At 30.8% G+C, this 27,999-nt stretch overlaps 2 protein-coding genes and 3 long non-coding RNA genes across 6 annotated transcripts; 3 read left to right on the top strand and 2 right to left on the bottom strand.

The window, feature by feature from the left end:
- LOC123266220 lies at nucleotides 1-5,002 on the bottom strand. Of its 2 annotated transcripts, none has more exons than XR_006509727.1 (3): nucleotides 4,838-5,002; nucleotides 394-488; nucleotides 1-335 (listed from the first exon to the last, which is right to left on the bottom strand). It is a non-coding gene; the product is annotated as an uncharacterized LOC123266220 (long non-coding RNA). The 2 variants fall into 2 exon arrangements; XR_006509726.1 differs by lacking the exon at nucleotides 4,838-5,002 and adding an exon at nucleotides 605-917.
- An 840-nt stretch (nucleotides 5,003-5,842) lies between these two features.
- LOC123266219 lies at nucleotides 5,843-10,049 on the top strand. Its single transcript, XR_006509725.1, has 3 exons — nucleotides 5,843-5,973; nucleotides 9,811-9,902; nucleotides 9,964-10,049. It is a non-coding gene; the product is annotated as an uncharacterized LOC123266219 (long non-coding RNA).
- Nucleotides 10,050-10,984: 935 nt separating this feature from the next.
- Nucleotides 10,985-17,359, top strand: LOC123266216. The gene is made up of 4 exons (XR_006509721.1): nucleotides 10,985-11,081; nucleotides 11,149-11,239; nucleotides 11,766-11,845; nucleotides 17,349-17,359. It is a non-coding gene; the product is annotated as an uncharacterized LOC123266216 (long non-coding RNA).
- A 3,203-nt stretch (nucleotides 17,360-20,562) lies between these two features.
- LOC123266212 (tRNA-uridine aminocarboxypropyltransferase 2) lies at nucleotides 20,563-23,065 on the top strand. Its single transcript, XM_044730306.1, has 4 exons — nucleotides 20,563-20,797; nucleotides 20,871-21,210; nucleotides 22,612-22,814; nucleotides 22,881-23,065. The coding sequence occupies exons 1-4, from the start codon at nucleotides 20,709-20,711 to the stop codon at nucleotides 23,011-23,013; spliced, it is 765 nt and encodes a 254-aa protein (XP_044586241.1). The 5' UTR covers nucleotides 20,563-20,708; the 3' UTR covers nucleotides 23,014-23,065.
- A 23-nt stretch (nucleotides 23,066-23,088) lies between these two features.
- Nucleotides 23,089-27,944, bottom strand: LOC123266204 (protein arginine N-methyltransferase 7). Its single transcript, XM_044730281.1, has 6 exons — nucleotides 27,681-27,944; nucleotides 27,436-27,585; nucleotides 26,654-26,875; nucleotides 24,466-25,629; nucleotides 24,226-24,386; nucleotides 23,089-23,399 (listed from the first exon to the last, which is right to left on the bottom strand). Exons 1-6 carry the CDS (start codon nucleotides 27,858-27,860, stop codon nucleotides 23,147-23,149), a joined length of 2,130 nt encoding a protein of 709 aa, XP_044586216.1. The 5' UTR covers nucleotides 27,861-27,944; the 3' UTR covers nucleotides 23,089-23,146.
- Between the last annotated feature and the right edge of the window lie 55 nt (nucleotides 27,945-27,999).

The raw sequence follows: 27,999 nt of genomic DNA, 5'->3' as shown, positions 1-27,999 counted from the left end.
AAAAAAATAAAATTTTACTTTTATCATTATTTTGAATCTCAATTTCACTAAAATTAGTTGGTACCATATACGTCCATAATACCCTTGCATCTTGCTTTAAGCTTCGCCAGATGTTAATTAAATTGTTTCCAACCAGGACAAACTTTTTGCTCGACGTACTTGGATTCGATTAATGAATTTATTCATTATTGCAATTACAGCTTGGCCTGTGTAATGTTCAGTATCAAACAAAACAATACAACACACATAACAGAGAAAGAACATCATAGAATGAATCGCGTAGGACGGTGAGTGTCTAAATTTCCCACTGACATTATAATCTCTGTAAATCTCATCTGAAATTTAAAGAAGATAAATTATTTATATTTAAAACTTATTGTCTTCTTTATTTACCGATTTCTTCTTTGAAACAAGTCACGTGCTCATATATGATACACCAGCGTTCTTAATCACAATAAATATACATTCTTACGTAATGCGCCTGTAACCTGTAAGTAAAAAAAGTATAAAGAATAAGCGAAAAAAAGTTAAATAAAGAAAGCCAGATTATTTTAAAGCAGGATAAATGTATCCCATAAACTGTAATTTAATTCCCGTTTTTTACCCTTTAGCGATCGTTGTCGGAAAGTTTTCCGCCAAAGTAAAGCCTTGTGCTCCGACACCGACATCTCATCAGGTATGGACTCTATCATGCTTGCACGAGTTTTCTTTACAGTAAAACTTGAAACGAAATAACTCACTGGCATACTTTCGCGACGATAAATCGTTCCCAATGGATTCGCATCCATGTACGTATCTATACACACATGTATGTACAATATACTTGTACATAATTGCGTGTATATATTACGTCCATACATCTGTATTAGTCTTCTCCTATCTTCTATCTCCTATCGTAAGTTAACGTATACACGCATGCACTTAGAGACGGAAGCGGAAGCAATGTTTCTCCGGATATTTGACCACGCTCGGGGGAAAAATTTAATAAACTTTTTCATTTTATTTATTTCTTATTCAATTTCATTATTTTTAACTGGGATAAGTTATAATTTACTATTTATCTAGGCATTGAGTTTTTCATTTTTTTATTTTCAATAAAAAATTCGACAAATTTATGATATAATGAAATCATATTAATCATCATACTGAAATCAACAGATATTTAAAAATTTTTTGATTTTCATTAAGGGGTTACATGGGTTTCCTCCGGGAAAAAATGGCCTATTTTCAATGATTTTTTTTAATAGAAAAAATGAAATATTTTATTCAAACTTTTTACTGTATTGAAGATACATGTTTAATAAGGGATTACTGAAATTAAAAAAAAAATATTAAAAACTCTGCTAATGCGACGTCATTTCCGGCGAGCTCTCGGAAAAAAGATGCGCCCGCGTGATCAACAGAACTCCTAGCAAGATCATCAGAAGTGGAAAAAAAAAAAATATGTACTTTACACGGAGAAAAATTAATAATAGTATTTACTATACGAAAATATTAACTCCTACTATTTGAAATGGTAATAAAATTAATTAGTCACAAAATAATAGGTGTTATCATTGACAATTGTACTAGTTACTATTAATAATGGTAACGATTATTATCGAAAATAATAATTGTAATTATTAAAAATTATAACTGCTATAATCGAAGATGGTAACTGTAACCATCTCAGATTGTGAAAATTCTGAAAGAAAAAATAATATAAATCCATTTAATTTAATTCTTTATTTGCATCCATATTTTAGTGATGAGCATTTTTTCCTTTAAAATACTAAAACAAATAATAACACAATCGTTTAAATCCATATATGATAAAAATTTTCAAATATTAGAGCTATTATTGATTATTTTGAATGATTGACTATGATTATCAAAATAGCAATCATCCAAGATTTGGGTTACTAAAAAAGTCTTATTATTATCAATTATTAATATTTTTTCACAAGATAAAATTATGAAACATCATATAGTATTTCCATTATAATTGAATTAAGCCAGTCCCATGGCTAAGCGGTATAATGCTTGTCATGCTTGCTTGGGACTGGTGAGGCGTGGGTTCGAATCCCGGTGTGAGCTGAAATTTAATTTTCAGTGAACATCGGTGCTCGTAACTCACGCCGGGCTGCCAGGATTTGGGTTTTCGATGGTTTCCCAAAGCCTGTGCTACCGGTGGGGCACAGGCAAATGCGTGCAGTTTCCCCAAAGTCGGCCCATCGCCGCATTACTCTCCAGGCTGAAAAAGTATGTAATACCGCCAAAACTTATTCTGCCAAAACTTAATGTACCGATCAGCCTGGAGTCCCCTTCCGGTCTCGGCCGGACCCCCATTGAGACAGAAGTCTGAAAAGCGGGGTTAAAATAAATAAATAAAATTATAATTGAATTAATTGTAATCCTATCATCTATATTATTAAGAGAATATCATTAAGAGAAAATACTCTATCTCTAGATTCATAATTAATAAATGATCTTATATCTTGTGAATTATTGACATTTTTACAGATATAAGCTCGCTCCGACATTATACTCATCGAGACCTTTCATTTGAGCACCCACATCAATTTTTCATATATTTATATATTATTTATATATATATATATATATATATATATATATATATATATATATATATATTTATATATTATTTATATATATATATAAATGCATGTGGGTACTCAAATGAAAGCTATTGATGAGTGTAACATCGGGATGAGCTTATATCTTTGAAAATATCAATAGTTAAGAAATTACCTTGTATCTTGTGAGCTATTGACATTTTTAAAGGTATAAGCTCATCCCGACATTACACTCATCGAGACCTTTCATTTGAGTACCCACATCAATATTTCATATATTTATATTTATATTATATATATATGTATATATGAAAAATATATAAAAAGGCATGTGGGTACTTAAATGAGAGCTCTTGATGAGTGTAACATCGGGATGAGCTTACATCTTTAAAAATATCAATAATTAAGAAATGACCTTGTATCTTGTGAACTATTGACATTTTTAAAGATATAAGCTCATACCGATATTACACTCGTCGAAAACTTTCATTTGAGTACCCACATGAATTTTTTATATATTTATATATATTATATATGAAAAATATATCAAAAATGCAAGTGGGTACTCAAATAAAAGCTCGTTATGATTGTAACATCGGGATGAGCTTATATCTTTATAAATATCAATAGTTAAGAAAGTAAAGTACACTTTAACGAAAATCATTATACAATTAAGCAAAATTTTATTTATTATAGTTCGCAACTCTTGGCAGTCACATAGGGACTGTAGGTTGCTAGTTTTGATAATTTGTGCATTGAATTTCTTCAACAGAATGCATAACTAGAACAGGTCAATAAGTTTATTTCATCTGCTAGCTTTAAGAATATCATTTAATTTAATGCAGAAGAAAAATTACATGTAGTCAAGCTGATTCGGTGCATTTCAAAATATGATACCATCAGCTGGAGCAAAGAGTATGCTCTCATTAATTGCAATTGTTAAAGGGAAAATTTTAATTTTAATAATTAGATAATTATGATTAATAATTAGTTTAAAGCTTCATTGTATTCAAAATTTTTTTCTGAAAATCTTAGATTTTTTGAAAATTATGTTTTTAAAAATTTTTTGTAAGATTAAAATTTTTTTTTTGAAATTTTAATTTTTTTGAAATTTAAATTTTATTGAAAATTTTGATTTCTTTGGAAATTTCAATTTTTTTTTTTTGAAAAATTTGGCGTTGAAACTTGCTTTAGACAAATAAAAATTTAAATATACATTCAATCCGAATTTAATCCCGATTTTTTGTGTACTACACTGCGCTACAACTGTTTTTAGTTTATTCAGAAATGCATCCACGCTAACGCAAATTTTTAATTTTTTTAATATTTTTTACTAGCTTAGATAGTAGCTATTATTATTACTGATGGTAACTGTAACCATCAGGTTATATTAGGAATTACGATTTTGATAATAGTAGTAACTAGTTAAAATAATAATAGCTATTATTACTGATTACCATCATAATAGTAGTAGTAACCATCAGGATGGTAACTACTACAATTCAGATGGATTACATAATTATTTAAATAATATTTACTACTATCGAATTCAGTTAATAGATTTTACCATAACTAGATAGTAATCTCTACTATAAAATTTTCTCCGTGTAGTTAAGATTTCAAACTAAGTCTTGAATGAAGGAAAAAAAATGAAAATTGGATTTTTTGCAGAGGTTTTTACAAGAAAATAAAAAATTTAGCTAAAATTTCACGGCATTTTTTTTTTTTTTAATAGTTAAAATTGAAAAAAAAAATCCTTCGTTCAAGAGCTTGTAAATTATATCTCGAAGACCTGTCTAAAATTTCATCAAGATTGGTTGAGTAGTTCTCGAGAAATCTTGGGTACCGTCTTTGAAAACATAGTTTTGAGAAAAACGCGTTTAAAGTTTTGAGTGACAATACAACAGCGTCTTGGGTGCGCAACTTTTTAAAACTATCTCCGAAATTATTATTCGAATCGATTTGAAACTTTAGGACAATATTCTAGAAATGTTGTAGAATTTAATAAGACAAAAAAATCGATTTTTTGAAACCGTGATACCCATGTAACCCCTTAATTAAATTAGAATTTTAAAAAATATTAAAAAAAAATTGAACTTATAGTTTTTTAAATCTTCTACATGTGAAATTTTTCTTTTTATTTTTTAATAAGAACAATTCAAAAAAAAATTGTTTAAATGTTTCATTTTTATCATTAATCATTATTTTCACAGACCATTATTTTTCATTAATCACTATCATTTATCGTATGACTTAATTACCTCTAATAATCGGTGTTGTATTTCCTACCGTCAAAGTTTAAATCTACGTCTACACTAATAAAATAGTGTAGTCAAACTAGAGTATGAGAGTATATTCATATTACGCCAGTCTACAAAATAATAACTCAACATGTTTTAAAAATGTCATTTTTTTGTTAAACAATTTCAACTCGTTTCATCGGTTATAAATATCTCTCTAAATTTAAAAACAATTTTTTTCTTGAGTAATTAAAAAAAAAGTCTTTTTTCGATCCACTACCCGTGTAAAAAAAAAAGTTCCGATTATGAGACGATCCGGAACTTTTATATCTTGTACACTTATAATCAATATGTATGTATATGTATAATTTACCATCAGGCCTAGGCTTTGGCATAATCTAAATAAATCTAAATCTAAATCTAAATCTAAAAGTTTGTAAATAAATTTTTTTAACTGTTTCTAAAGAGTTCCGCAAAAGTTCCGGAGAAGTTCCTTAAAAATGTCAAGAATTTAAAATTTTTGGTTACTCAAAAGTTTGTCAGTAAACTTTTTTAATGTTGTTTCCAAAGAGTTCCGAAAAAGTTCCTCAAAAATTTGTAAGTAAACTTTTTAAATGTTGTTTCTAAAGAGTTCCGAAAAAGTTCCGCAAAAGTTCCGGAGAAGTTCCTCAAAAATTTTAAGAATTTCAAATTTTTAGTTACTCAAAAGTTTGTAAATGAAATTTTTTTTAATACTGTTTCTAAAGAGTTTCGGAGAAGTTCCGCAAAAGTTCCGGATCGTCCCATAATCGGAACTTTTCTGAGGAATGTTTCTGGAAATTTTTTTTTTACACGGATATTTCATAATTTTATGATCCATAAACTTTATAAAAGTCGCTGATAAGATAAACTAATTATCAAAATCGTTAATTAAAAAAAAATCTATTTGAAATTTTTAACACTCATTTGAGTACATAAAGATACGTTGTAAGCGTAAAAATTTTTATAGTCCACGTTAAATTTTTAAATAATTTTTTTACCAATTTTTTAAATGGCTGTTTTTCTTCGTACCACTATAATTTTTTTTATAAATTTTTTAGTGATTCAAAACAAACTAACTGAAGGATGCAGATGTCTTTCTTTAAATTATAAAAATCAAATATTGATTGCAGATATGGGTAACTAAATTAACAATTTTTAATTTTTAACAAGTATTCATTAATAATAATTGCTACACTGTAAAAAATTTCGGTGTAAAAATTCGACCCAGAGACTTTTACACCGTCGTGAAAGTGTGAAAAGTCGGTGTAAAATTTCCTCCGTGTGAAATTTTCACTCCTGTAAATTTAACACGGTGTAATTTACTGTTTTACTCTATTCCGTGTTATTATTTATAACTTTGCTAATTTAATAACTATTACTATATGACTGCCGTGACTTGTGAACTATAAATAAATAAAATTTTGCTTTATATTAAATAATAACTTTTGTTAAATTGCACTGAACTTTTTTAACTATTAACGTTTTTAAAGATATAAGCTCATCCTGATGTTACACTCATCAAGAGCTTTCATTTGAGTACCCACATGCATTTTGATATATTTTTTATATATACATATATATAATATCCGGAGGCACTGTAGTGCCTCAAGCCAAGTACACGTTCAACAACATATGTAATAATATGTGTGAACGTGTAGGCGTGAGGCTACATGCCTCTATTCTCGAGTCAGATGTCAACATCCGGAGGCACTGTAGTGCCTCAAACCAAGTACACGTTCAACAACATATGTAATAATATGTGTGAACGTGTAGGCGTGAGACTACATGCTGCCTCTATTCTCGAGTCAGATGTCAACATAACCTCACCATATTTTAAACTCGATTTATTTTATTACTACATTCATATCAACACTTTACACTCGCTTTAAATAGTTTAATTATTAGTTCTTTCTGTAAAACACCAAAAACTATATTGTTTTTTTCATTATTTAGCGTTATCCTAATTTATAAAATTTTCCCTCCCCCGTTTTTCGATTCTACGAGAGATTTTACTAATTTCGGTCGAATTTTTTATTTCGAAGTTGGTACAGTTTAATTTTCTGCGGATAGTATACTACTGTGTAGTATCACAGTTAGTCCGTTTCCGTTTGGCGTCTGAGATCCTCTCCGGATAGTTACTCTGCTCTAGATTTTTAAGTTGGTACAATTCAATTTTCTAAGTATAGTAACCACTGTATAGTATGAGAGTTATTCCATTTCCATTGGACTGTCTGACATTGGACTGTCTGCTCTTATTGTACTACAACAACAACAACAACAAACTTCAGCAAATAGCTAATCGCTAACTTACTATAATCTACCACTTTCTACTACCTTGAGATTCTACCTGATGCCCAGGGGATTACGTCGCATCACGTAATAATTACCGTAACGCCTCTTCTTTCCCGCTTCACATCATTATTTAATTTTAATTTAAAAAATGTGGATTATAAATGAATCAAATATTATAAATGCTGGATCATAACAAAGATACAGTATTACTGTATTATTAATGTTGGATCATAACAAAGACACAGTAATACTGTACCTTTAATATTTATAAAAAATTTATTTAAATTAATTATATATTTGAAAATTTTATTTTTTTCCTATATAACTTTTAAACAAATTTATAATTTTTTTTTAATGTGAGTTTGGCAAAACGAAACCCTATTGATCAGCTATCGACCGGGGTTGGAAAATATAAAATTTTATTTAAAAATCGGGGTTGATCGTAGAAGGGTGAAAATTGAGAGTAATATGAATTTTTAACTTCCCGCTAAGAAAATCGAAGATTTTCAAAAATCGGGAAGTTATTGTTTTCACCCCGTTTTGCAAAAATCGAGTTTTCATCAGATCTCGACGTTTGAAGGTCATAGGAAGCTTCCCTGACTACTCCCGCGAGGTTGTCACTGTGTGTGTATGTGTGTGTGTGTTTTTTTTTTCCTTAGGGGGGGGGGGAATCCTTTTTACGGATTCTAGGCATAGCTGTTTGGCCTGGATATGTGGCAACTCGACGCAGCGTCATATTAAAACTCGACGCTGACAGCCCTACTCACTAAACCCTAAACCCCTTTCTCTTCTATCCTCTGATCCCCCATGGTACCGCCGTAAGGCATTTCTTCGCGGGGGGAGGAATTAGCTGCCGCTCTTCCTTCTGGTGGCTAAGATGTTATTTCTTTCTTCTAGATTCTGTCTTTCGCTCTTTTCCTCTCAATGGATCGCAACTCTGTAAGCACTTTTGTAGCAAAAGTGCTTGTGGCATTCCAGGCAGCTTCTGACGACAACATTGCTTCTACTATTGATTCTGGTTGGGTTCTCTTTTTCAGAATCTTCTCTAACTCATCGCGCTGTTGGTTGAAACGTGGACACACAAAGAAAACATGCTCCGCATCTTCATTGACCCCTGGACAGGACGGGCACTCTGGGGTATCATCGTGCTTAAAGCGGTGAAGATACTTCCGGTAACATCCGTGTCCTGATAACATCTACGTTAAATAATAGTTGATCTCACCGTGACTCCGGTTGAACCACACATCAATCCGAGGTATGAGACGGTACGTCCACCGAGCTTTCTCTGCAGAATTCCACTCCTGTTGCCATCTTGCGATGCTGTGTTGCCGTTCTTCACTTCTAAGTTCTTCAGGGCTCAGTGTGGTTGACCTTTTTCGTTGATATAGGTTCCGTCTTTCCTCAGCTAGGACTCTGAGAGGCAGAGTACCGGAAATAACATACACTGCTTCCTCTGATATTGTGCGGAAGGCGCTAGTTACTCGTAGGGCACTCAGTCGATATACTGGTCCAGCCTTTCTCCATGATTCTTGCGTCTTTAGTGCGTCGGCCCAAATGGATATTCCGTAAGTGAGCACCGATGTGACTACTGATGACAATAATAGCCTCCTGCTCTGCTTTGGGCCTCCGACGTTCGGCATCAGTCGTGCGAGACTAGCCCTCACTACTGACGCTTTGGCACTGACATGTTCCACTTGCTGCTTGAAGTTGAGTCGGGCATCAAGCATCACTCCCAAATATCGGATATAAGGTTGTGATGTGATTTCTTGTTCGCCGACTTTCAGCTTAATGGTCTCTACCACTTTTCTGCTGGTAATAAGCACTGCCTCAGTCTTGTGTTGCGCCAGTTGCAGGTTCACTGCGTCCATCCACCGGTTAACGCGCTCAAAAGTGAGATCGAACATATGGTTTATCTCGTCCAGGTGTTTGGCAACGATCACTATGGCTACGTCATCTGCATATGCTACGAGTTTGACGTTTCTTGGCAGAGTTAGTCTTAATAGACAGTCATACATAATATTCCACAGGAGCGGGCCTAGAACTGAATCTTGTGGTACACCTCCAGTAAAATCATACTCCCTCGGACCGTTCTTCGTGTCATACTTCAGGACCCTGTTTTCAAAGTAGCTTGCTACGATCTTAAGAAGGTATTCTGGTACATTCTTCTCTTGGAGGGCCTGCATGACGCTTGATGGTGTAAAATTTAGGATTCACACCGTTTAAATTTAACATTACATGTAGTGCGATTTTCTCACACCGCGTCCGTGTTAAAAATTTTTACACCAAATCATTTACACCACACAGAGTCCAAAAAATTTTTTACAGTGTATGATTAACATCAATGTTGGTTTAATAATTTAATTAAGCAGAAATAAGGACGTATTTTTAAAAATACTAATGATTAATTCAGCAGTGCTTCGGGTTTTTATTTAGCGTTCATGACTCACCTAAAACATATACAATATTAGACAATAACACCTAAATAAAAACATGTTATAACAACGCATAAATGTTTTTATTTATTTTTTATTGTCTAATATTGTATAAGTTTTAGTTGAATGATGAACGCTAAATAAAAACCCGAAACACTCCTGAATTAACCATTAGTGTTATTAAAAATCTGTCCCCATTCCTGCTAAATTAATTGATGTCACGATAAATTAAATTTTATGTTTATACAGTTTTAAAAATACAAGTTAAGGAAGATCAAGAATACAATCTTCACTCATATTATAATCATCTGTACAATTTTACAGTGCTGAAAGTTTATAAGGTAAAATTTAAAACAAAAAAATGCAGCTACTTACTGATAATCTAATTGAACTTCTTTAAAGGTGTCACGGAGATTTTTACCGTACTTAAATCAAAACTACTTGATCACGCCATGCAGCGATTGCTGGTGTGGAATTGAAATGCGATATAATGAAACACTCATAGTTAGTGGCATAATACAAAATGATGTCCTAACTAATGATTTATGCTTTTTTCACGTTCAAGGAGAAAGTGAAATCGCTAACTATGATACATATCGTAAAATATTTTAATTAAATAAGTAACTAACTTTAAAAAAATGATGAAACTAATTTTAAAAATAAGTACTTACATAACAATATTTTTAATTTTATTTGATTATCTACTTTTTAAAAATCGAAATTTAATAAATTTCCATCATTCAGTCCCTTATTTTACATGAAAAATTGTAGAAAATTTTCTCAATAAAAAACTCTTCTCCACTCTTCTTAAGAAATCTAAAAAAATGTGTACTAAAAATTCTTAAGCTTAATAAATTAATTTTATATTAAAAATAAATCACCTTACATTTTGTTAGTCTAATTCTGCTTATTAATTTTATCAAAATATTTATAAATTTAAGTGATAAATATATTATAAATTAATTATATAGATTTATAATTATATTAATTATATTTTAATGAATTTAAGTGATAAAGATATTGAAAAGTTATAAATAAGTTAATTGCAAAGAAGATTAAAATTTTTTTTTCATTCGACACATGCACTGGAGTGCGGAAGATGTGGAGTTAATCTTCTTGCAATTAAACCAATTTCATAGTTTCGATACTTGAACGTATCATGCATAGTTTAATTATAAACAAATAACTCTTTTACACAAAGAAGATCACAATTGATGATTTAAATTGCTAAATAACAATAATTAGAGTCATGTAACGGCGAGTTATTAAAAAACAGATAAAATAGAGTAATGTAACTATGCAATGTTTATGTATTATTTTTCCTTGAAAAAGAAACAAATTGGTATCTTATCTTCCACTGGTTCGTTTGTGTATAAATATCCGATTTTTGTTCATACTTATTCAGTAGAATAAAAAACGGAAACTTTGTTGGGTTGTTTGATTACAGAACCTGTAACAAAAAAATTATAAAAATGAAAAACTTCATTTTTTCCATCGGTTTACTAAGTATATACTTTACTGTAAGTCAATTTGATAACAACTCTTTTGAAGTTTGTGTAAATAATTTATTGAAATTAAATTTTATAGACAACAGCGAATTCACTACTAACAGAAACAAACCCTATACGAAGAGATTTCTCAGAAAATAGAGAACGGTGTTTACATCTTTTAAGTAATCGTAAGTGATTAAAATTCTTAAGTATACACTGAGAATTTCTTAATTTAATTAAAAAAATCAATTTTTTTCTCGCCATAACTTTCTTGTTTAAAAAAAGTTTTTTATAATTGAGAAAAAACAATTTTAGATAAACAACTGGCGAATTTTCATCAAAAATTGTATTTTCTCAAATTTAGAAAATTTTTTTTTAACAATTGAGTTACTATGAGAAAAATTTTAATTGTTTCAATTAAGAAATTAAATTTTAGAAAATTTTAAATATATAATTTCTTTATCTTACACTGATAAAAAAAATAAACTTATTTAAAAAGAGAAATTCTTGATCTAAGAAGATAATTTTTAAGAATTTGAATATCTTCAATCAAGTGGAAAAATTCTTGATCCAAGAAATTATTCTTTATTCAAGTAAATTTTACTCTATTTAAGAATTTTTCAACTTGAATCTATTTAATTTTTTTCATTAGTGTTCTGTTTGTTCTTTAATTACTATTTTATTATTATAAACAATTTTTTTGTGATCATGTAGAAACGGATGGAGTGAATATAACTGCAAACAGCCCAAATTTTCGGTGTTATCAAACATGTTTGGTAAAACGTAAAGGATACGTAAGTTATACAAATTTATTATTAATAAAAAAACACTTATCCAGTCGCGATTGCCGGTGACTTCAACTCCTGGGCAGTAGACTGGGGCAGCAAGCAGACCAATGCACGAGGAAAAGCACTACTAGAAGCTTTTACTACACTAGATGTAGTCCAGCTCAACAGTGGTGATACGCCAACCTATACTAAAGGAGAAGCAAGCTCTATTGTAGATCTCACTTTCGTCAGCAGCAGCCTCATCAGTGGGAAATACGACTGGAAGGTGATGAATATCTACACAGCCAGCGACCACAAGGCAATTCTCTGGGAAATATCACATGACTGGAATACAAGAAGACCAATCAAGTCACTCAATACCATTGGATGGAAAGTGAAGTCTTTTGACACAAGCACATTGGTGATAGCCCTGAATAGTGAACCGATTACTACAACAACAACAACAACAACAAACTTCAGCAAATAGCTAATCGCTAACTTACTATAATCTACCACTTCCTACTACCTTGAGATTCTACCTGATGCCCAGGAGATTACGTCGCATCACGTAACAATTACCGTAACGCCTCTTCTTTCCCGCTTCACATCATTATTTAATTTTAATTTAAAAAATGTGGATTACATACATACATACAGACATACAGACACCATCGCGGGAATAGTCAAGGAAGCTTCCTAGGACCTCAAAACATCAAGATCTGATGAAAACTCGATTTTCGGAAAACAGGGTGAAAACAGTAACTTCCCGATTTTTGAAAATTTTCAATTTTCTTAGCGGAAAGTTAAAAATATACTTTTAAATATTTATTTCTATATGTTTATATTTTTAATCTAATATCGTACAAGCCTGAAACTAAAAAATCAAATTATATGTTGGATTATGTTGAATTATCATGAAAAACAAAAACTAAAAAATGTCATAATATTAGCAATTTTTATTTAAAAATTTCAAAAAATTATAATTAATTATATATGTTTAGCTCTTGAAGAGCTCAAAAGTATAGAAAAGCTGTCCCTCTAACCAATGTAAAAAAAAATTGTCCCAAAAATGCCCCAAGCTTAGGACATTTTTAAAATATTTTTAGGACAATTTTGGACGTTTTTCAAATTATTTTAAGAAAGACAATTGTTTTTTGCTCAGTTGTAGATACATCATAAAATTAATGGGTAAAAAATTTTAGGACAGTTTTGGGACATTGTTGGGTCACTTTTAGGACAATTTTGGGAGATTCTTAAAATATTTTTAGGACATTTTTTCAATGTTTTGAAGATAATTTTAAACGTTTTTCAAATGATTTTATGACAATTGCTTTCTTGCACGGTTGTAAATTCTTCCTTAAATTAATGAATGAAAAATTTTAGGACAATTTAGGGATATTTTTGGGACAATTTTAGGACATTTCTGGGATAACTTTAAGAAATTTTTGTAATATTTTTACAACAAACTTTGAACATTTTTAGAACTATTTCATGATAATTTTGAACAATTTTTGAATGATTTCAATGAAGATAATTTAGTTTGCACAATTGTAGATTTGTCCTAAGATGCATAAATGAAAAATTTTAGGACATTTTTGAAACACTTTTGTGATGTTTCTACAACAAACTTTGAACATTTCTAGAACTAATTCCCAACAGTATGGAACGATTTTTGAATGATTTTAGAAAAGAGAATTTATTTTTGCACAGCTATAGATTTTTTTCGAAACTAATGGATGAAACATTTATTGAACTTTTTTGGGACTGTTTTAAGACATTTTTGGGACAATTTTGGAACATTTTCAGGACATTTTTGGGAACACTTTTTAGACATTTTTTTAATATTTTCAAGACACTTTTTAAATATTCTTAGGACAAATTTGAAATCTTAAAATCATTTGAAAAACGTTCAAAATTGTCCTGAAAGTATTTAAAAACGTCCAAAAAATGTTCTGAAAATGTCCTTAAATTGTCCCAAAATTGTCCTAAAAGTGTCCCAACAATGTCCCAAAACTGTCCTAAAATTTTTTATCCATTAATTTTATGATGTATCTACAACTGAGCAAAAAACAATTGTCTTTCTTAAAATCATTTGAAAAACGTCCAAAATTGTCCTAAAAATATTTAAAAAATGTCTAAAAAATGTTTTCAAAATGTCCAAAAAATGTTCCGAAAATTGTCCCAAAAATGTCCTAAAATTGTCCTAAAATTTTGTATCCATTACTTTTATGATGTATCTACAACCGTGCAAAAAACATTTGTCTTCAAATCATTCAAAAAACGTTAAAAATGTCCCGAAAATATTCAAAAAATGTCCCAAAAATGTCATAAAATTTTGAATCCATTAATTTTAGGAAGAATCTACAACCGTGCTAAAAACAATTGTCTTTCTTAAAATCATTTGAAAAACGTTAAAAATTGTCCTAAAGATATTTTTTAAATATCCTGAAAATTTAAAAAAAATGTTCTAAAAATGTCCCAAAATTGTTCCGAAAATGTCCTAAAATTGTTCCAAAAATGTCCCAAAAATGTCCTAAAATTGTTCCATGAATGTCCCAAAATTTTCCTAAAAATTTTCATCCATTAATCGTTTAAAATTGTATTAAAATTGTCATAAAATTGAAGAAGTTCTCTGAAAATCTTTAAAAAAATACGTAAAATTGACGAAAAATTACTTAAATGCCCAATTTACAATTTCTGTTTATTTCTAAGATGTCCCAAAAATGTCCTAAATTGTGTCACGTTTGGATGTCCTAAGCTTGGGGCATTTTTGGGACAATTTTTTTTTACATTGGTGAGAGGGACAGCTTTTCTATGCTTTTGAGCTCTTCGAGCTCAAAAGTCTGATAGAACTTCGATAAAACACAATTTTTCAAATTTTCAAACTGCAGTAACTTTTAAATAAATGAATTGATTTTTACGCGGTTGGCAGCATTCGACGCAATTTTTTAAGCCCCATAAAGAATTTGTAAGTTTAGTTTGATCGAACCAGGAATTTCGGAGTAATTCTGGAAAAACACTTTTTTCGGTTTTCTTTCGTCAACGATAACTCACGAACGAATGAACCGATGTTGACCGGATTAGCAGTGATCGACGTGGTTTTCCAATTTCAAGGGCGGATTAGTTTTTGAAGTTGATCGATGAAGCCGTTTAAAAGTTATTCCAAAAAAACCACTTTCAAAAAACAATTTTTTCCGATTTTTTTTTAATTTTTCAAAATTTCTCAAAATCTATCGGTCCGAATCGATTCAAATTCATAGGAAATCTAAGTTTGAGGGAACTATTTAGAACGACGTTTGGTAGATTCCGATCGGTTCAATCGTTCAAAAGTTATAAGCGATTCACATACTTATACACACACACACACACACACACACACACACACACACACACACACACACACAATCTGATGAAAATTCGATTTATGCAAAACGGGGTGAAAACTATAACTTCCCGATTTTTAAAAATCTTCGATTTTCTTAGCGGGAAGTTAAAAATGTAATATTAACAGAAATTGATTTTTAACTTCCCGCTAAAAATCTCAGATTTTCAAAAATCAGGGAAGTTGTTTTACCCCGTTTGGCAAAAATCGAAGTTTTCATCAGATCTCGACGTTTGAAGGTCACAGGAAGCTTCCCTGACTACCCCCGCGATGTTGTCACTATGTCTGTATGTATGTATGTGTGTGTGTGTGATGTGTGTGTGTGACTTATGTGACTAAAACTTATAACTTTTGAACGGTTGAACCGATTTCATCGCGGTTGGTGCCATTCGAAAGGGCTACGCTGAACTTAAGATTTCCTGAGAATTTGAACCGATTCAGACCGATAGATTTTAAGAAATCTTGAAAAAATCTTAAAAAATAAGAAAAAATCATTTTTGAAAGTAGTTTTGGAATATCTTTTAAACGGCTATATCGATCAATCTTCAAAAACTAATCCGCCCTTAAGATCGGCTTGAAAAACCACGCCGATCAAAATCGGTTGATTCGTTCGAGAGATAGCGTGAACGAAAGAAAACCGAAAACCGAAAGTGTTTTTCACATAACTTCGTCATTTCTTCTCGGATCACTTTTGATGACACTTTGCATAATTTATAGAGCTTAAAAAACCGCGTCGATTGCCGCCAAAAACGTAGAAATCGGTTAATTAGTTCAAAAGATATCGTCAATAAAAGATTTGAAAACAAGTGTTTTTAAAATCACTGCGACATTTTTAACTTCCCACTCAACAAAATCGAAGATTTTCAAAAATTAGGAAGTTATTGTTTTCACCCTGTTTTGAAAAATCGAGTTTTCATCAGATCTCGACGTTTTAAGGTCATAGGAAGCTTCCCTGACTACCCTCACGATGTTGTCACTTTGTGTCTATATGTATATATATATATATATATATATGTGTAACGTATAGTTTGAGACACCCTATTTTTCTTTAATTACGTTAAAAATACAATTGGCAATCGGGGATGAGAGTTTTTTTTTTTTATATATAAATTTCAAAGTTAAAATTTCGAAGACTGTCTCAATGTTTAAAGCATTCCTTATAATTCAAGGACATGAGTTCAAAATTTTGATACAATTTCGAGCGAATGTATTGTTTGAGGACTTATGTGCACTTTGAGACCATATATATATTTCTTTTCAGGTCTGTGCTGAAAAATTTCCACTTATTTTCAAGACATTCTTCGAAATTTATACATATTACTATAGCATAGATTGCTAAAACTTCTGAGGACAGGCCTCAAAATTTTGTTATCATTTTTAATAATGTCTTTGAACTTTACACACTTCTTTTAACTTCCTGCTAGAAAAATTGAAAATTTCCAAAAATCGGGATGTTATTGTTCTTACCCCGTTTTCAAAAAATCGAGTTTTCGTCAAATCTCGACGTTTTGAGGTCTTAGGAAGCTTCCCTGACGATTCCCGCGAAAGTGTCTGTATGTATGTACGGATTGATGATGTGTGTGATGTGTGTGTGTGTGTGTGTGTGTGTGTGTGTGTGTGTGTGTGTGTGTGTGTGTGTGTGTGTGTGTGTGTGTGTGTGTGTGTGTGTAAACCTCTCATAACTTTTGAACGGCTTGACCGGTTTGATCGCGGTTGGTGCCATTCGAAAGGCTTCGACTAAACCTTAGATTTTAAATACAAGTTGGACTGATTTGGGCCGATAGATTTTGAGAAATCTTAGAAAAACTGCGAAAAAAATTTTTTCCAAATGTGGTTTTCCGAATAACTTTAAACGGCTCGACCGATCAATTCCAAAAACTAATCAGCTCTTAATCAATTTGTGTTTAAAAATGTATCATAGAATTTGAAAAAAACTGCGTCGAATGTTGCCAACCGCCTGAAAATCGGTTCATTCATTCAAAGTTATTGCGGTTTGAAAATTCAAAAATAGTGTTTTATTAAACTTCTATCAGACTTTTTGAGCTCGGAAAGCTCAAAAATTACACAAAATTATGTTTTTCGAGCTCTTTGAGGTTTAAAAACGTAATGTGCGATGTTGAGCACTTTAATTACGAAAGCAGCGGGAAGTTGCAGGATGGCCTTCAGGGTCAACCGTTTTCCTAATTTTTCCCAGTTGAATCTATCTTCTGTTTTCCGTCGCTGCTCTTGATAATAATGAAGTCAACGTCAAAACTTTCCATCAATACTGAAACGGTTATTCACGTATGACCAATGGATGAATACGCCTAGCAGAAAGCAAGGGCTAGATTCAGACAAAGAGCTGAAGTATCGCCAGGAATCAGCGAGCTTGATCTCCGACGCTGGTCAAGTCCTGAAGCTTTCAATGGAGCTAATAAACAGTGCTGTGGTTTATATGCATCGATTTTATATGTATCATTCAATGTTTAAGTTTCATCGATACGCTACAGCTTGTACTGCGCTGTATTTAGCAGCGAAAGTTGGAAACGATTTTCGAAAATACGAACACGTGTATGATGCTTGCAAACAGTTCTTTGATGCAAGTGGTGTGTCTCTCGAGACCATAAAGGAATGGAAAATGGATCGAGAAAATATCTTCTTCGATGAAACAATAATGCTCCAAACTTTGGGCTTTGAAGTAGACATCGAACTGCCGCATACTCACATCATTAAGTGCTTGATTTTAATAAACGCTGATGAAAATCCAGATATAAGCAAAACTTCTTATCTTCTGGCGACCTAGTTAATGCAGCTGACGACTTTTAGTATTCACTTCGAGCCTTCAGTGATTGCTTGCATCGCTATTTACATTGCACTGAAGTGGACTAACTGGAAGATTCCTCTCAGCAGCGAGGGCAAAGAGTGGTTCTCGTATGATGAATCTACTGTGACTATCGAATTGATGGACCAAGCGGTCGAAGTCTTCCTGGACATCTATTGCGATTCTCCCTGCAGAATGAGGAGAACATTTGACGCCATTTGTGAAAAGTACAAACTTTAATCCCCAAAGAAATTCTACTTCAAGAATACATGAAGAGAAAACCTTCAGACAATTCAGCAACCAGAATTCCTATAGATCTACCGCTTCCGAAGTTTTCTGCTGAATTTCAGACTTCTATTTCAATGGCGGCTGAAAAATGTCCGGTCAGAAAACGAAAACACTCAAGTTAATCATCATACACTTGATAGATCTGAAAATAATTTGTAAATTATGACTGAGTACAGAATGATAGTTTTAGCTGGTGAATCACTGTAAATTTTATTGCCATTAACGCTCACAATATTAATGTTACCTATTATAGCTATTTTTTTATTTTAATTCTTAGAAATTTTATCGATGATAACGTTAAAACTTTAAAAATTAAAGAATTCAAAGACTGGTTTTACATATAATAACTGTACTAGTTATTAAATTTTATAAATTTGACTGAAGAAAATTGTTTTATCATTCGAACTGAGTCTTAATTTTTTCATGAATAAAAACATGATAACTGTAAATTTTATGATTTTTTTTATTTATTTAATAAATTATTAATTTGAATTTCAGAAACGTATTTTAAATTATTTAATTAACTGTTGTTGCATTAAAAAAAAAAAAAAAAAACATTTTTTTGAAAAATTCTAAAATTAATAAAGAAAAAAAAATATAAATAATAGAAATAATTACTTTGATTTTCACTTAAATTAATTAACGCATGAAAAATTTTTAGGATTTTTCAATGAATAAATTATGATAGAGAAAATTTTTCAAAAAATGGTTCTTTTAGAAATTAAAAAAAATAAAATATATTGATGCTGTTTTTCTTAAATATTAAAATTTATTATGAGATTAACTTATGAGATCTTTGAATTTTCTTTTAAATAAAAGTTCATAAAATTGAAAATTAAAAAAAAAAAGTCATTGATTTGCCGAGAAATAAATTGTAATAGACAAAATTTGTTTTTTAACTTATAAATTAAAAAAATTATGTTTCATCTTGCATATTGAATTTTTTAAAGATTCCATTTTGACAATTCATTTGTTAAAAACAATTTCAAAAACACTAACATCAGCAGATAGCTAACTATTTTTTGCTTTTATTTAAAAAATAAATTAGTATGAAAAATTTTTCTTCAACTATTGCTTTTATAGATTGTTTAAATTCCTACAAGGGAGAAATTATTTTTCTTTTTATAATAGTTTGTTAAAAAAATCTAAAAAATTATTATTTTATTATTAATTTAAAAGAATCATTTTGAAAGGATAAAAGAGTTTTGGAAAAGAAAACCTAAAATCTGATTCAGTTAATTCAAACTCATTAAGTTCAAAATTTTGAAAAAAAAAATGAAATCTAAGTTTGGTCAAGCCCTTTCGAATGGCGTCGACCGCGATGAAATCGGTCAAGCCATTTAAAAATTATTAGGAGGTTTACATACTTACATACACACACAAATACATACATAACAGACATAGTGACACCCTTGCGAGAGGGAAGCTTCCTAGGACCTCAGAACGTCGAGATCTGATAAGAATTCGATTGTTGCAAAACAGGGTAAAACCAATAACTTGCCGATTTTTTTCAATTTTCAATTTTCTTAGCGGGAAGTTAAAAAATTAGAACGAACACTAATAAATTCTTTGAAATTATCAATTGCCGTTACCTCGGTCCGCAAGAAATTCCAGAAACATATATAATTAATTATAATTTTTTCTAATTTTTAAATAAAAATTGCTAATATTATGACTTTTCTTAGTTTTTGTTTTTCATGATAATTCAACATTCATTTATTTATATAACGGTTTAATCATATTTAGGATTTTCTGTATAAATTTTTCATTTTCTAATCTTAAGGTAGTTGTAGCGTGATAGGCATTTCAACAGAAAATTATGAAATTTTTTTTATCAAAAGATAAATATATTAATAATTTACTACCAAAATTTCAGATCAATTGACCGCACCGTATTTGAGTAATTAATTTTCGAAATTGCATCTTTTAGCATTACCCCGAAATTTTGGGGGTACCCCATTTTGCCCCCCCCTCCCCTAAATAATTTAATGATTTCTTCTCAATATATATAAATAAAAAAAAAAAAAAAAAACAATTAAAACTTTTTAATTGTAATAAATAATTTTGGAACTCCCAGGCAACTTACCATAAGAGAAAATCATTTTTTTTTTTCTCTTAGAACCATCAATCCTAATATAAAATTGAGATGAAATGTATGTGGCATCAAACTATTCGTAACGTGATTGGTCGAATATATCATAAGCATGAAAATATATGCAAACCCTATAGTCAGGCGCGCGCTTGCGCGCGCACAATTCAATTCTAGTGTGACAAAAACTATATGAGAACCCCTGATGTTTAAATTCAGTGAACACGTGTGGCGTAGTTGAGTATCAACTCCAAACAGTTAAATTTGTCAACATAACAAATTATTAACCTTATATCTAGCTTATAACCAAATATAAATTTTTATAAGGAAAATGACGGAAGAAAATGACGAGGCATGGAAAGAATTATCAGAAATATCAGCAGATCCACCTGAAATGCGAGATCAATGTTCACAGTGCAGGTAAATCACTTTTACTTTTAATTTTTTAGAATCAAAATAATGATAACTTTTTAAAATAAATATTTCTTCACAGAAGGCCAATTACTGTGTGTTGGTGTCCAGGATTGCCGAAAACTCCTCTGTGTCCTCAATCACGGATAATAATCCTCCAACATCCCGCAGAGGTTAAACGTTGTCTCCGAACAGCTCCAATGCTCTCTCTATCTCTTGAACAGAACAAGTGTCTCTTATTTCGAGGCAAAAAGTTTCCTTCAAAACACGAAGGGCTGATGGAAATTTTAAAAGAAGAAAACACTATTCTTCTGTATCCTTCAGCGAACGCGGTGGATATAAACGAACTTCCTAAAGTTGGAGTTAATGGCCAGAGACCTTACAACCTTGTGCTGTTGGACGGTACTTGGCCTCAAGCAAAAGTATTATTTTAATATAAAATTATTTAACTTCAAAAATTTTTTTTAAATTAATTAAAACTAGCAACCTTGCAGTCACTATGTGACTGCCGTGATTTGTGAGCTATAAATAAATTTAATTTTGCTTTATTAAATAATGACTTTTGTTAAACTGCACTGTAATTTTTTTAACTATTGACGTTTTTAAAGATATAAGCTCATCCCGATGTTATACTCATCAAGAGCTTTCATTTGAGTACCCACATTCATTTTGATATATTTTTCATATATACATATATATAATATATATAAATATATGAAAAATTTATGTGGGTACTCGAATGAAAGGTCTTGATGAGTGTAACATCGGGATGAGCTTATATCTTTAAAAATGTCAATAGTTCACGAGATACAAGGTCGTTTCTTAATCATGTTAAATTGCACTGTACTTTTTTAACTATTGACGTTATTTAAAAATGTATATATATGTATATATATATATATATATATATATATATATATATATATATATATATATATATATATATATATATATATATAGATATATGAAAAATTGATGTGGGTACTCAAATGAAAGGTCTTGATGAGTGTAACATCGGGATGAGCTTATATCTTTAAAAATGTCAATAGTTGACAAGATACAAGGTCATTTCTTAATTATGTTAAATTGCACTGTACTTTCTTGAATATTGACATTTTTAAATATATAAGCTCATCCCGATATTACACTCATCAAGAGCTTTCATTTGAGTACCCACATGCATTTTGATATATTTTTCATGTATACATATCGACGTTCTAATTAGCAAATTGTCTAACTCCATTTTAAAGAATCTTCTATTTGCACGAAAAAAACAATTAGTTCAAAATTTATTATCACTTTAAAAAACCATTTATTATCATTATTATCTAATAGAGATATAATATTTAGGTTTGAATCATTCAAATAATTTATAATTCGATTATGGCTACATCAAAATGTTAAAAAATCACCCAATAAAAATAAGGAGTTACACAAATTGCTAATTAGATCATCGATATATATATATAATATATATATAAATATATGAAAAATTGATGTGGGTATTCAAATGAATGGTCTTGATGAGTGTAACACCGGGATGAGCTTATATCTTTAAAAATGTCAATAGTTCACGAGATACAAGGTCATTTTTTAATTCTGTATCTAGAGATAGAGCATTTTCTAATGCAGCCTAAATACTTATCATCATAAATTGAGTATTGGTGAGAATGATATGAAACCATGAAAAGGCACAACTCCAGCTCAAGACTTTTTCAAAGATACCAAATTTAACCATAAAAGCTCATTTTATCATATAAATACACTGGCCACAAAATTTTGCTTATTCTCTTAATAATATAGATTTAATTTTTATTTTTTAGTCCATGTATCATTCCAGTCCTTGCTTGTCGAGTCTGAAAGCTTGTAAGTTAGTGCAAAATACTGCAAGCAGTTACGTGATAAGGACTCAGCCTGCTGAAGGATGTCTATCTACTCTAGAAAGTGGTGCATTCTCTCTTTCGATTTTAGAAAACCAATCTTGGTACAAAGACGCGATGCTTGGACCTCTTCATTATCTTTGCAAGTATGTTGAATTTTAAACTTTCAGTAGAAGATATTTAATTTATTAATTTTAAACTTTTCTTTTAAGATTTCAACTTGAGAACGGAGCGGTAACGCATCAGAGCAAAGAATTTTTAATAAAACAGAAAACTTACCCAAAATTAGTGGGTAAACGACTAACTAGACAATTGAAGATATCTTCAAATGCAATTTATAATTAAATAAATATTTTAATATAACTTATGATAGAAAATTATAAATTTACAAATGCAAATATATAATAAATTTTTATACAATTTTATTATTGTTATTTTAAATAAAAGTTTTATTTTATTTATTGTAAGCGGATCCGTGTCAAATAAATTTTATGGAAGACTTGAAGTCAAAATATTGGTAGTCTTCGTTATGGTATTTAAAGAACCATGAAAGAGAGTTTTGTTTGTTGACGTTTTGGATTTTTCGCAGGAGATGGACTCCTTGGCGGTTGTTCATGTCCCAGGATATTCTCTGACCGGCGACTACGGGCTTTGAAGGTCCTGTTGAGACTACTGTTTCAGAATCCAGGGACCAGTCTATCCATAAAGCTACTCCATTGCATGATCCTTCTCTAAAGAAGCAAAAAAAAATATTTACTTACATGTTATGTATTATAATTTTTATTTTAATGTTGTGATATTCAATTTTTTTTTTTTTTAATTATTCGTTTTTTTATGTAATTTTCAAAAAAAAAATATGCTTTAAAAACATCAAAAAAAGATCAAATAGAAGTTTTATCCAAAAACTTTTGAAGGCAAAAAAGCTATCGAAATCTTTTTTTTTTTCTTTCACATTATTTATCATAAATGCGTCGTAAAAACAAGCAGAATAAAAAGAAAGTTAAAAAATGTTAATTTTCACCTAGATATGGCCAAAAATAGGGTGGACCCCACTTGTAAATAATTACCAAAAAGTTTTAAAGTAGTTCACTCGGGACACATAGTTTATGCTATTTCTTTCCTTTTCACTCGCTAGAGCTGCTTTTCTCACGAGTTATCTCTTATTCACTTTTACTAATGATTACTTTTGTTTAACTAGCCAGTATATTAACAATTTATGAAAACTACATGGTCAAAATTTTCAAAATTTTTTTGGACTATTTTAAGTATATGATTCTAACAGGTATCAGTTTTTTGAAACGATTTTAAAATCCTTTCAATGCAATAACCAATAATATTTGTGATTTTCTCACTCTCCATCCATACTGTCTATGCTAAAATGTCATTTTCAATTCCAATTATCTCATTTCTGGTAGGGTCAACTAATTTCAAATTTCAACAGCACATATAGTGCGTATTCTACTACCCATATTTCAAATTTCGATAACTTCTTAAAATTTTGCATTTATGACCGGACTGCCTTAAGCTCAATTACTTCAAATTAAGTATCATACTCACTCAAGAATCGGCACTTGACCAGAAAATTCCTTCTTGCTCTCACTATCAAAGTCATCTTCAAACCTAAAAGTCGCGACATCAAAAGTCGCTGATAGTGCCCGCCCCGTGTACTCCCAAAGTGGATGTACCTCCACTGGATGATCACTAATTTTACTGGAAGACTGAAACATAAAAATAAAAAAATAATCCCACCTTATTTAGACAAATAACATGAGGTGAAATTTTAGAAACAAGACATACCATAATTAATTTATCAAAAATTGTCAGATCAAATCCTTCGCAGACTCCAAGCGGTGCGCGGATATGATGAAGATCTTTAAACTCCACGACGACTCCTCGAATAGTTGCCGCCACCGGGATCGCAGGAATTCCTTTCATATAAGCCGAGGTCAAATACCAAAATCTTAAATTATCCCACGGAAGAATTGAATTGGCGTAATAAGGCTCTCCAATAATTAAACAGTTCGATTTATCATTATCTTTGCAAGTAAACTGTTCAATAGATTCAATAATTTCTACCTTGTCTTTCAGGTGATTAGCTTCAATGAAATATTCAATAGATCTTCGAGACAAATAATTAGGCTCAAACAAAATAACTTTTTTGGCTCCCAGATTAGCAGCCGCGACTCCAATCAAAAAGCCGTCTGATAAGCAAAGGCAGGTAGTGTCCGATGTGATATGTTTCTTCAACACACTTATATACTTTTCATTCCTCTCGCAGTCGTTCAACTGGCCCAGCCTCGTCCTCGAGTACGCAATGTGCAGCGAGCAATCACAGACTGGACTCTTGGCAGATTTAAGCTTCGACTCATTGGAAACCGGCAAGTTGAACCAAAACGAGTAGCTGTCGTGATAACCGACCAAAGTTACTTGCTCGTTCATTTTTATAGGTATTTCTTTCGGAAGATAGTAAATCGCCTGCATCCAGTGATCACGCCAAGGAAGCTTGTCAGTGATTTCAGTCATAGAAAGCCCTTTATTTTCCTCCAGCTTTGTGTACGGGTGTTCCCAAACTGGCGCGCAGCTCAGCAAAATTTCCTTGTCCTCGTCCATGTTCAGGTCCCACCACATAAATACTGCATGTGCTGTACCAGACGCGATGGCGTTGCATTGCAGAGTATTTATCTCGTTAAACACCAGAGGAACTTTTCCTGACCAGTCGAATCTAAAAATCGGCTGGGGCGCCAGTAAAGCCACGAAAGACTCTCTGGGAAGCTGGCTCAGTTGAATGTCGTGGACAGCCGATGAACCAGCGCATTTATTTACTGAACTAGGTGGCTTCATCAATTCCTTCCCGGTCTTTGGATCTTTTATCTTGTTAATGCGGTTCCATTTACGCACGGTTAAGCTGTCGATCACTTGGACCCATACTGTTCCGCTGTCAGGAACTACGATGCAGTCTTTCTGAAATAATAAATTTATATTAATATATCTGAAAATTTTTTTAATTTTTTTAACAAATAAATTATAGCAAAACCGGTGACGTTAGCCGAGTCGTCTAAGGCGCATGGCCTATAGAGAACTCGGACTAACTTACCGACCAGGCGTGGGTTCGAATCCCAAGCTGGTCTTAGAAACCAACTTGGTTGATATTCGGCCCTTGCCGCGTAGGTTAAGATTTACACAACCCAAAAAGACCCAACGTACCACTCCCAACAGTTAAAAGTCGGCGATATGACCACAGCAGTTAAAACCGACTCTAAATAATAATAAATAAAAAAAAAAAAAAAAAAAAATATAGCAAGAAAAATTTATTTTTAAAATTCCATCTTTAAAAAATTATAAATGCAATTTTGGTAAATATTTGCAAGTGGGATCAACGATTTTAATTTTCATTTTTTGGAACGAAATTTCTATTTGATTCTATGGATATATATTTTTTTTTTGAAAAATACATAAAAAAATGAACACTTAAAAAAAAAAGTTGATTATCACAATTTTAACAAATTTTCAAAAAAATCTATAAATTTTTTGAAAATTGTGATATTCAACTTTTTTTTTTTAAATTGTTCATTTTTGTATGAATTTAAAAAAAAAAAAAAACATCAAAAAAAGATAAAATAGAAATTTTATCCAACAACATGAAAGCCAATTTTTTTCCAACTTTTAAAGACAAAAAAGCTATCGAAATCTTTATTTTTTTCTTTCACGACATTATTTATCATAAATGCGCCGTAAAAATAAGCAGAATAAAAAAAAAGTAAATAAATGTTAATTTATCATCTAGATATGACCAAAAAATAGGGTGGACCCTACTTGTAAATAATGACCGCAATTTTTAAAAATAATTTTCTATACCTAATCTATTTTTCAAGAAAAATAAAAAATTGTCACTAATTTAAGTGTCATATATTAATAAATAAATCTATATTATTTTATAATCGTGGCTTCATATATTTTTTAATATAGCACGTCGAAATTTATTTACCTCTAAGAGATGCTCATGAGCGTGTTTAAATGTCGGCAAAGCACCTTCGCCAATCAATTCAGTGTCAAATACTTCAGTGACGAGAATATTTGCTCGACGTTCCATGTCACCATTATTACCGACGATTATCTCAGTTGACTTTTTCTTAATTAATTTAATCTGGGACTCGAATCCATTTTTTTTAATTATTTTTTCTGCGCACTCTGCCATGGGTCTAAAAGCCTTTAAATTAAAAAAATAAAGAATTTATAAGTAGTAATTTATTATTTTTATACTTTTAATATAATATGGTGTATGTGGAATCAAAAAAAAAATAATTGTATATAATTTCACAGCTTATTATTGAAAAAATTAATGACACTGAAATTTAGCAGACGCTTGGAACTTTTTTTATTTTTCTTGAAAAATAAACTAAGATAAAAAACCCAGTTATTGACACTGGCCTAGTTGACTGACACTTGCAATTTTATTTTAATTAAAAAAATAAAATGTTTTCAAAAAACCAATTATCTTAAAATTTATAATTCAAAAATTATATTTATTAATTTATTGGAGTCGATTTGTTTTAATTAATTAAAATAAAATTGCAAGTGTTAATAACTAGGCCAGTATCAATAACTAGGTCTTTTTCTTAGTTCTAGAAAACTGCATTTATAATTTTTTAGAGCTTCTAAAGATGGAATTTTTTATAGGATTTTTTTTTCTTGTGAAAATTTAATTAATAAAAAAAACTTTTTAAATTATCAGATGTCTCTCAATTTCAGTGTCATAAAATTAATTACCTCACACGCGACTACTGTATCAGCACCACATTTAGCTGCCATCATTGACAACAAACCTGTGCCGGTACCAATATCTAATACATTTGCCTTCAATCCTTGTTTATGTTTCTTGTCGATAGCTTTCCGAAGAGCCGAGTAATATTTCTCGTTCTGAATTAAAAAAATAAAATTATGTAAATGATTATAAAAAATTGTATTCAGTAATTTATATTTTTTTTTATTTACTGTAGTGACAGTAAACTTACTCGTTCATGATCGTGGAGCATGTCAGCAAATGCTGAACGTGCAACTTCCTGGTGATAGTCATAATTAGGGTTTTTTTCTTCCCAAACAGAACAGCCAGTAATTGGATCAAACGTCTGCGTAAATATACTCATCTTTGTTAATTTAAATTTTGGTTTATTGCGTATTAATCTGGATAACATGCAAGTACTTCGTCTAGGTTAAGTTATTACAATGTTTAATTATCAATAACACAACATGTGGGTTTATATGAGCGCCAAACAGTTTCGGATTTCACTTTCGGTCAAATTCGGATCAGCTCGGAGTGGCCTGGAGGGGGTC

This window comes from Cotesia glomerata, linkage group LG5 (genome assembly GCF_020080835.1).
Source record: "Cotesia glomerata isolate CgM1 linkage group LG5, MPM_Cglom_v2.3, whole genome shotgun sequence".
Taxonomy (NCBI): Eukaryota; Metazoa; Arthropoda; class Insecta; order Hymenoptera; family Braconidae; genus Cotesia; species Cotesia glomerata.
This window is presented reverse-complemented; position numbering and strand designations above follow the sequence as displayed.

Coding starts and splice junctions, on each gene's coding strand:
- LOC123266212 (XM_044730306.1), top strand. CDS start 20,709: ATGACGGAAGAAAATGACGAGGCATGGAAAGAATTATCAGAAATATCA. Junction 20,798..20,870: donor GATCAATGTTCACAGTGCAG/GTAAATCACTTT, acceptor ATTTCTTCACAG/AAGGCCAATTACTGTGTGTT. Junction 21,211..22,611: donor GTACTTGGCCTCAAGCAAAA/GTATTATTTTAA, acceptor TTTATTTTTTAG/TCCATGTATCATTCCAGTCC.
- LOC123266204 (XM_044730281.1), bottom strand. CDS start 27,860: ATGTTATCCAGATTAATACGCAATAAACCAAAATTTAAATTAACAAAG. Junction 26,876..27,435: donor ATACAGTAGTCGCGTGTGAG/GTAATTAATTTT, acceptor TTTAATTTAAAG/GCTTTTAGACCCATGGCAGA. Junction 24,387..24,465: donor TTTTTGATAAATTAATTATG/GTATGTCTTGTT, acceptor TTTATGTTTCAG/TCTTCCAGTAAAATTAGTGA.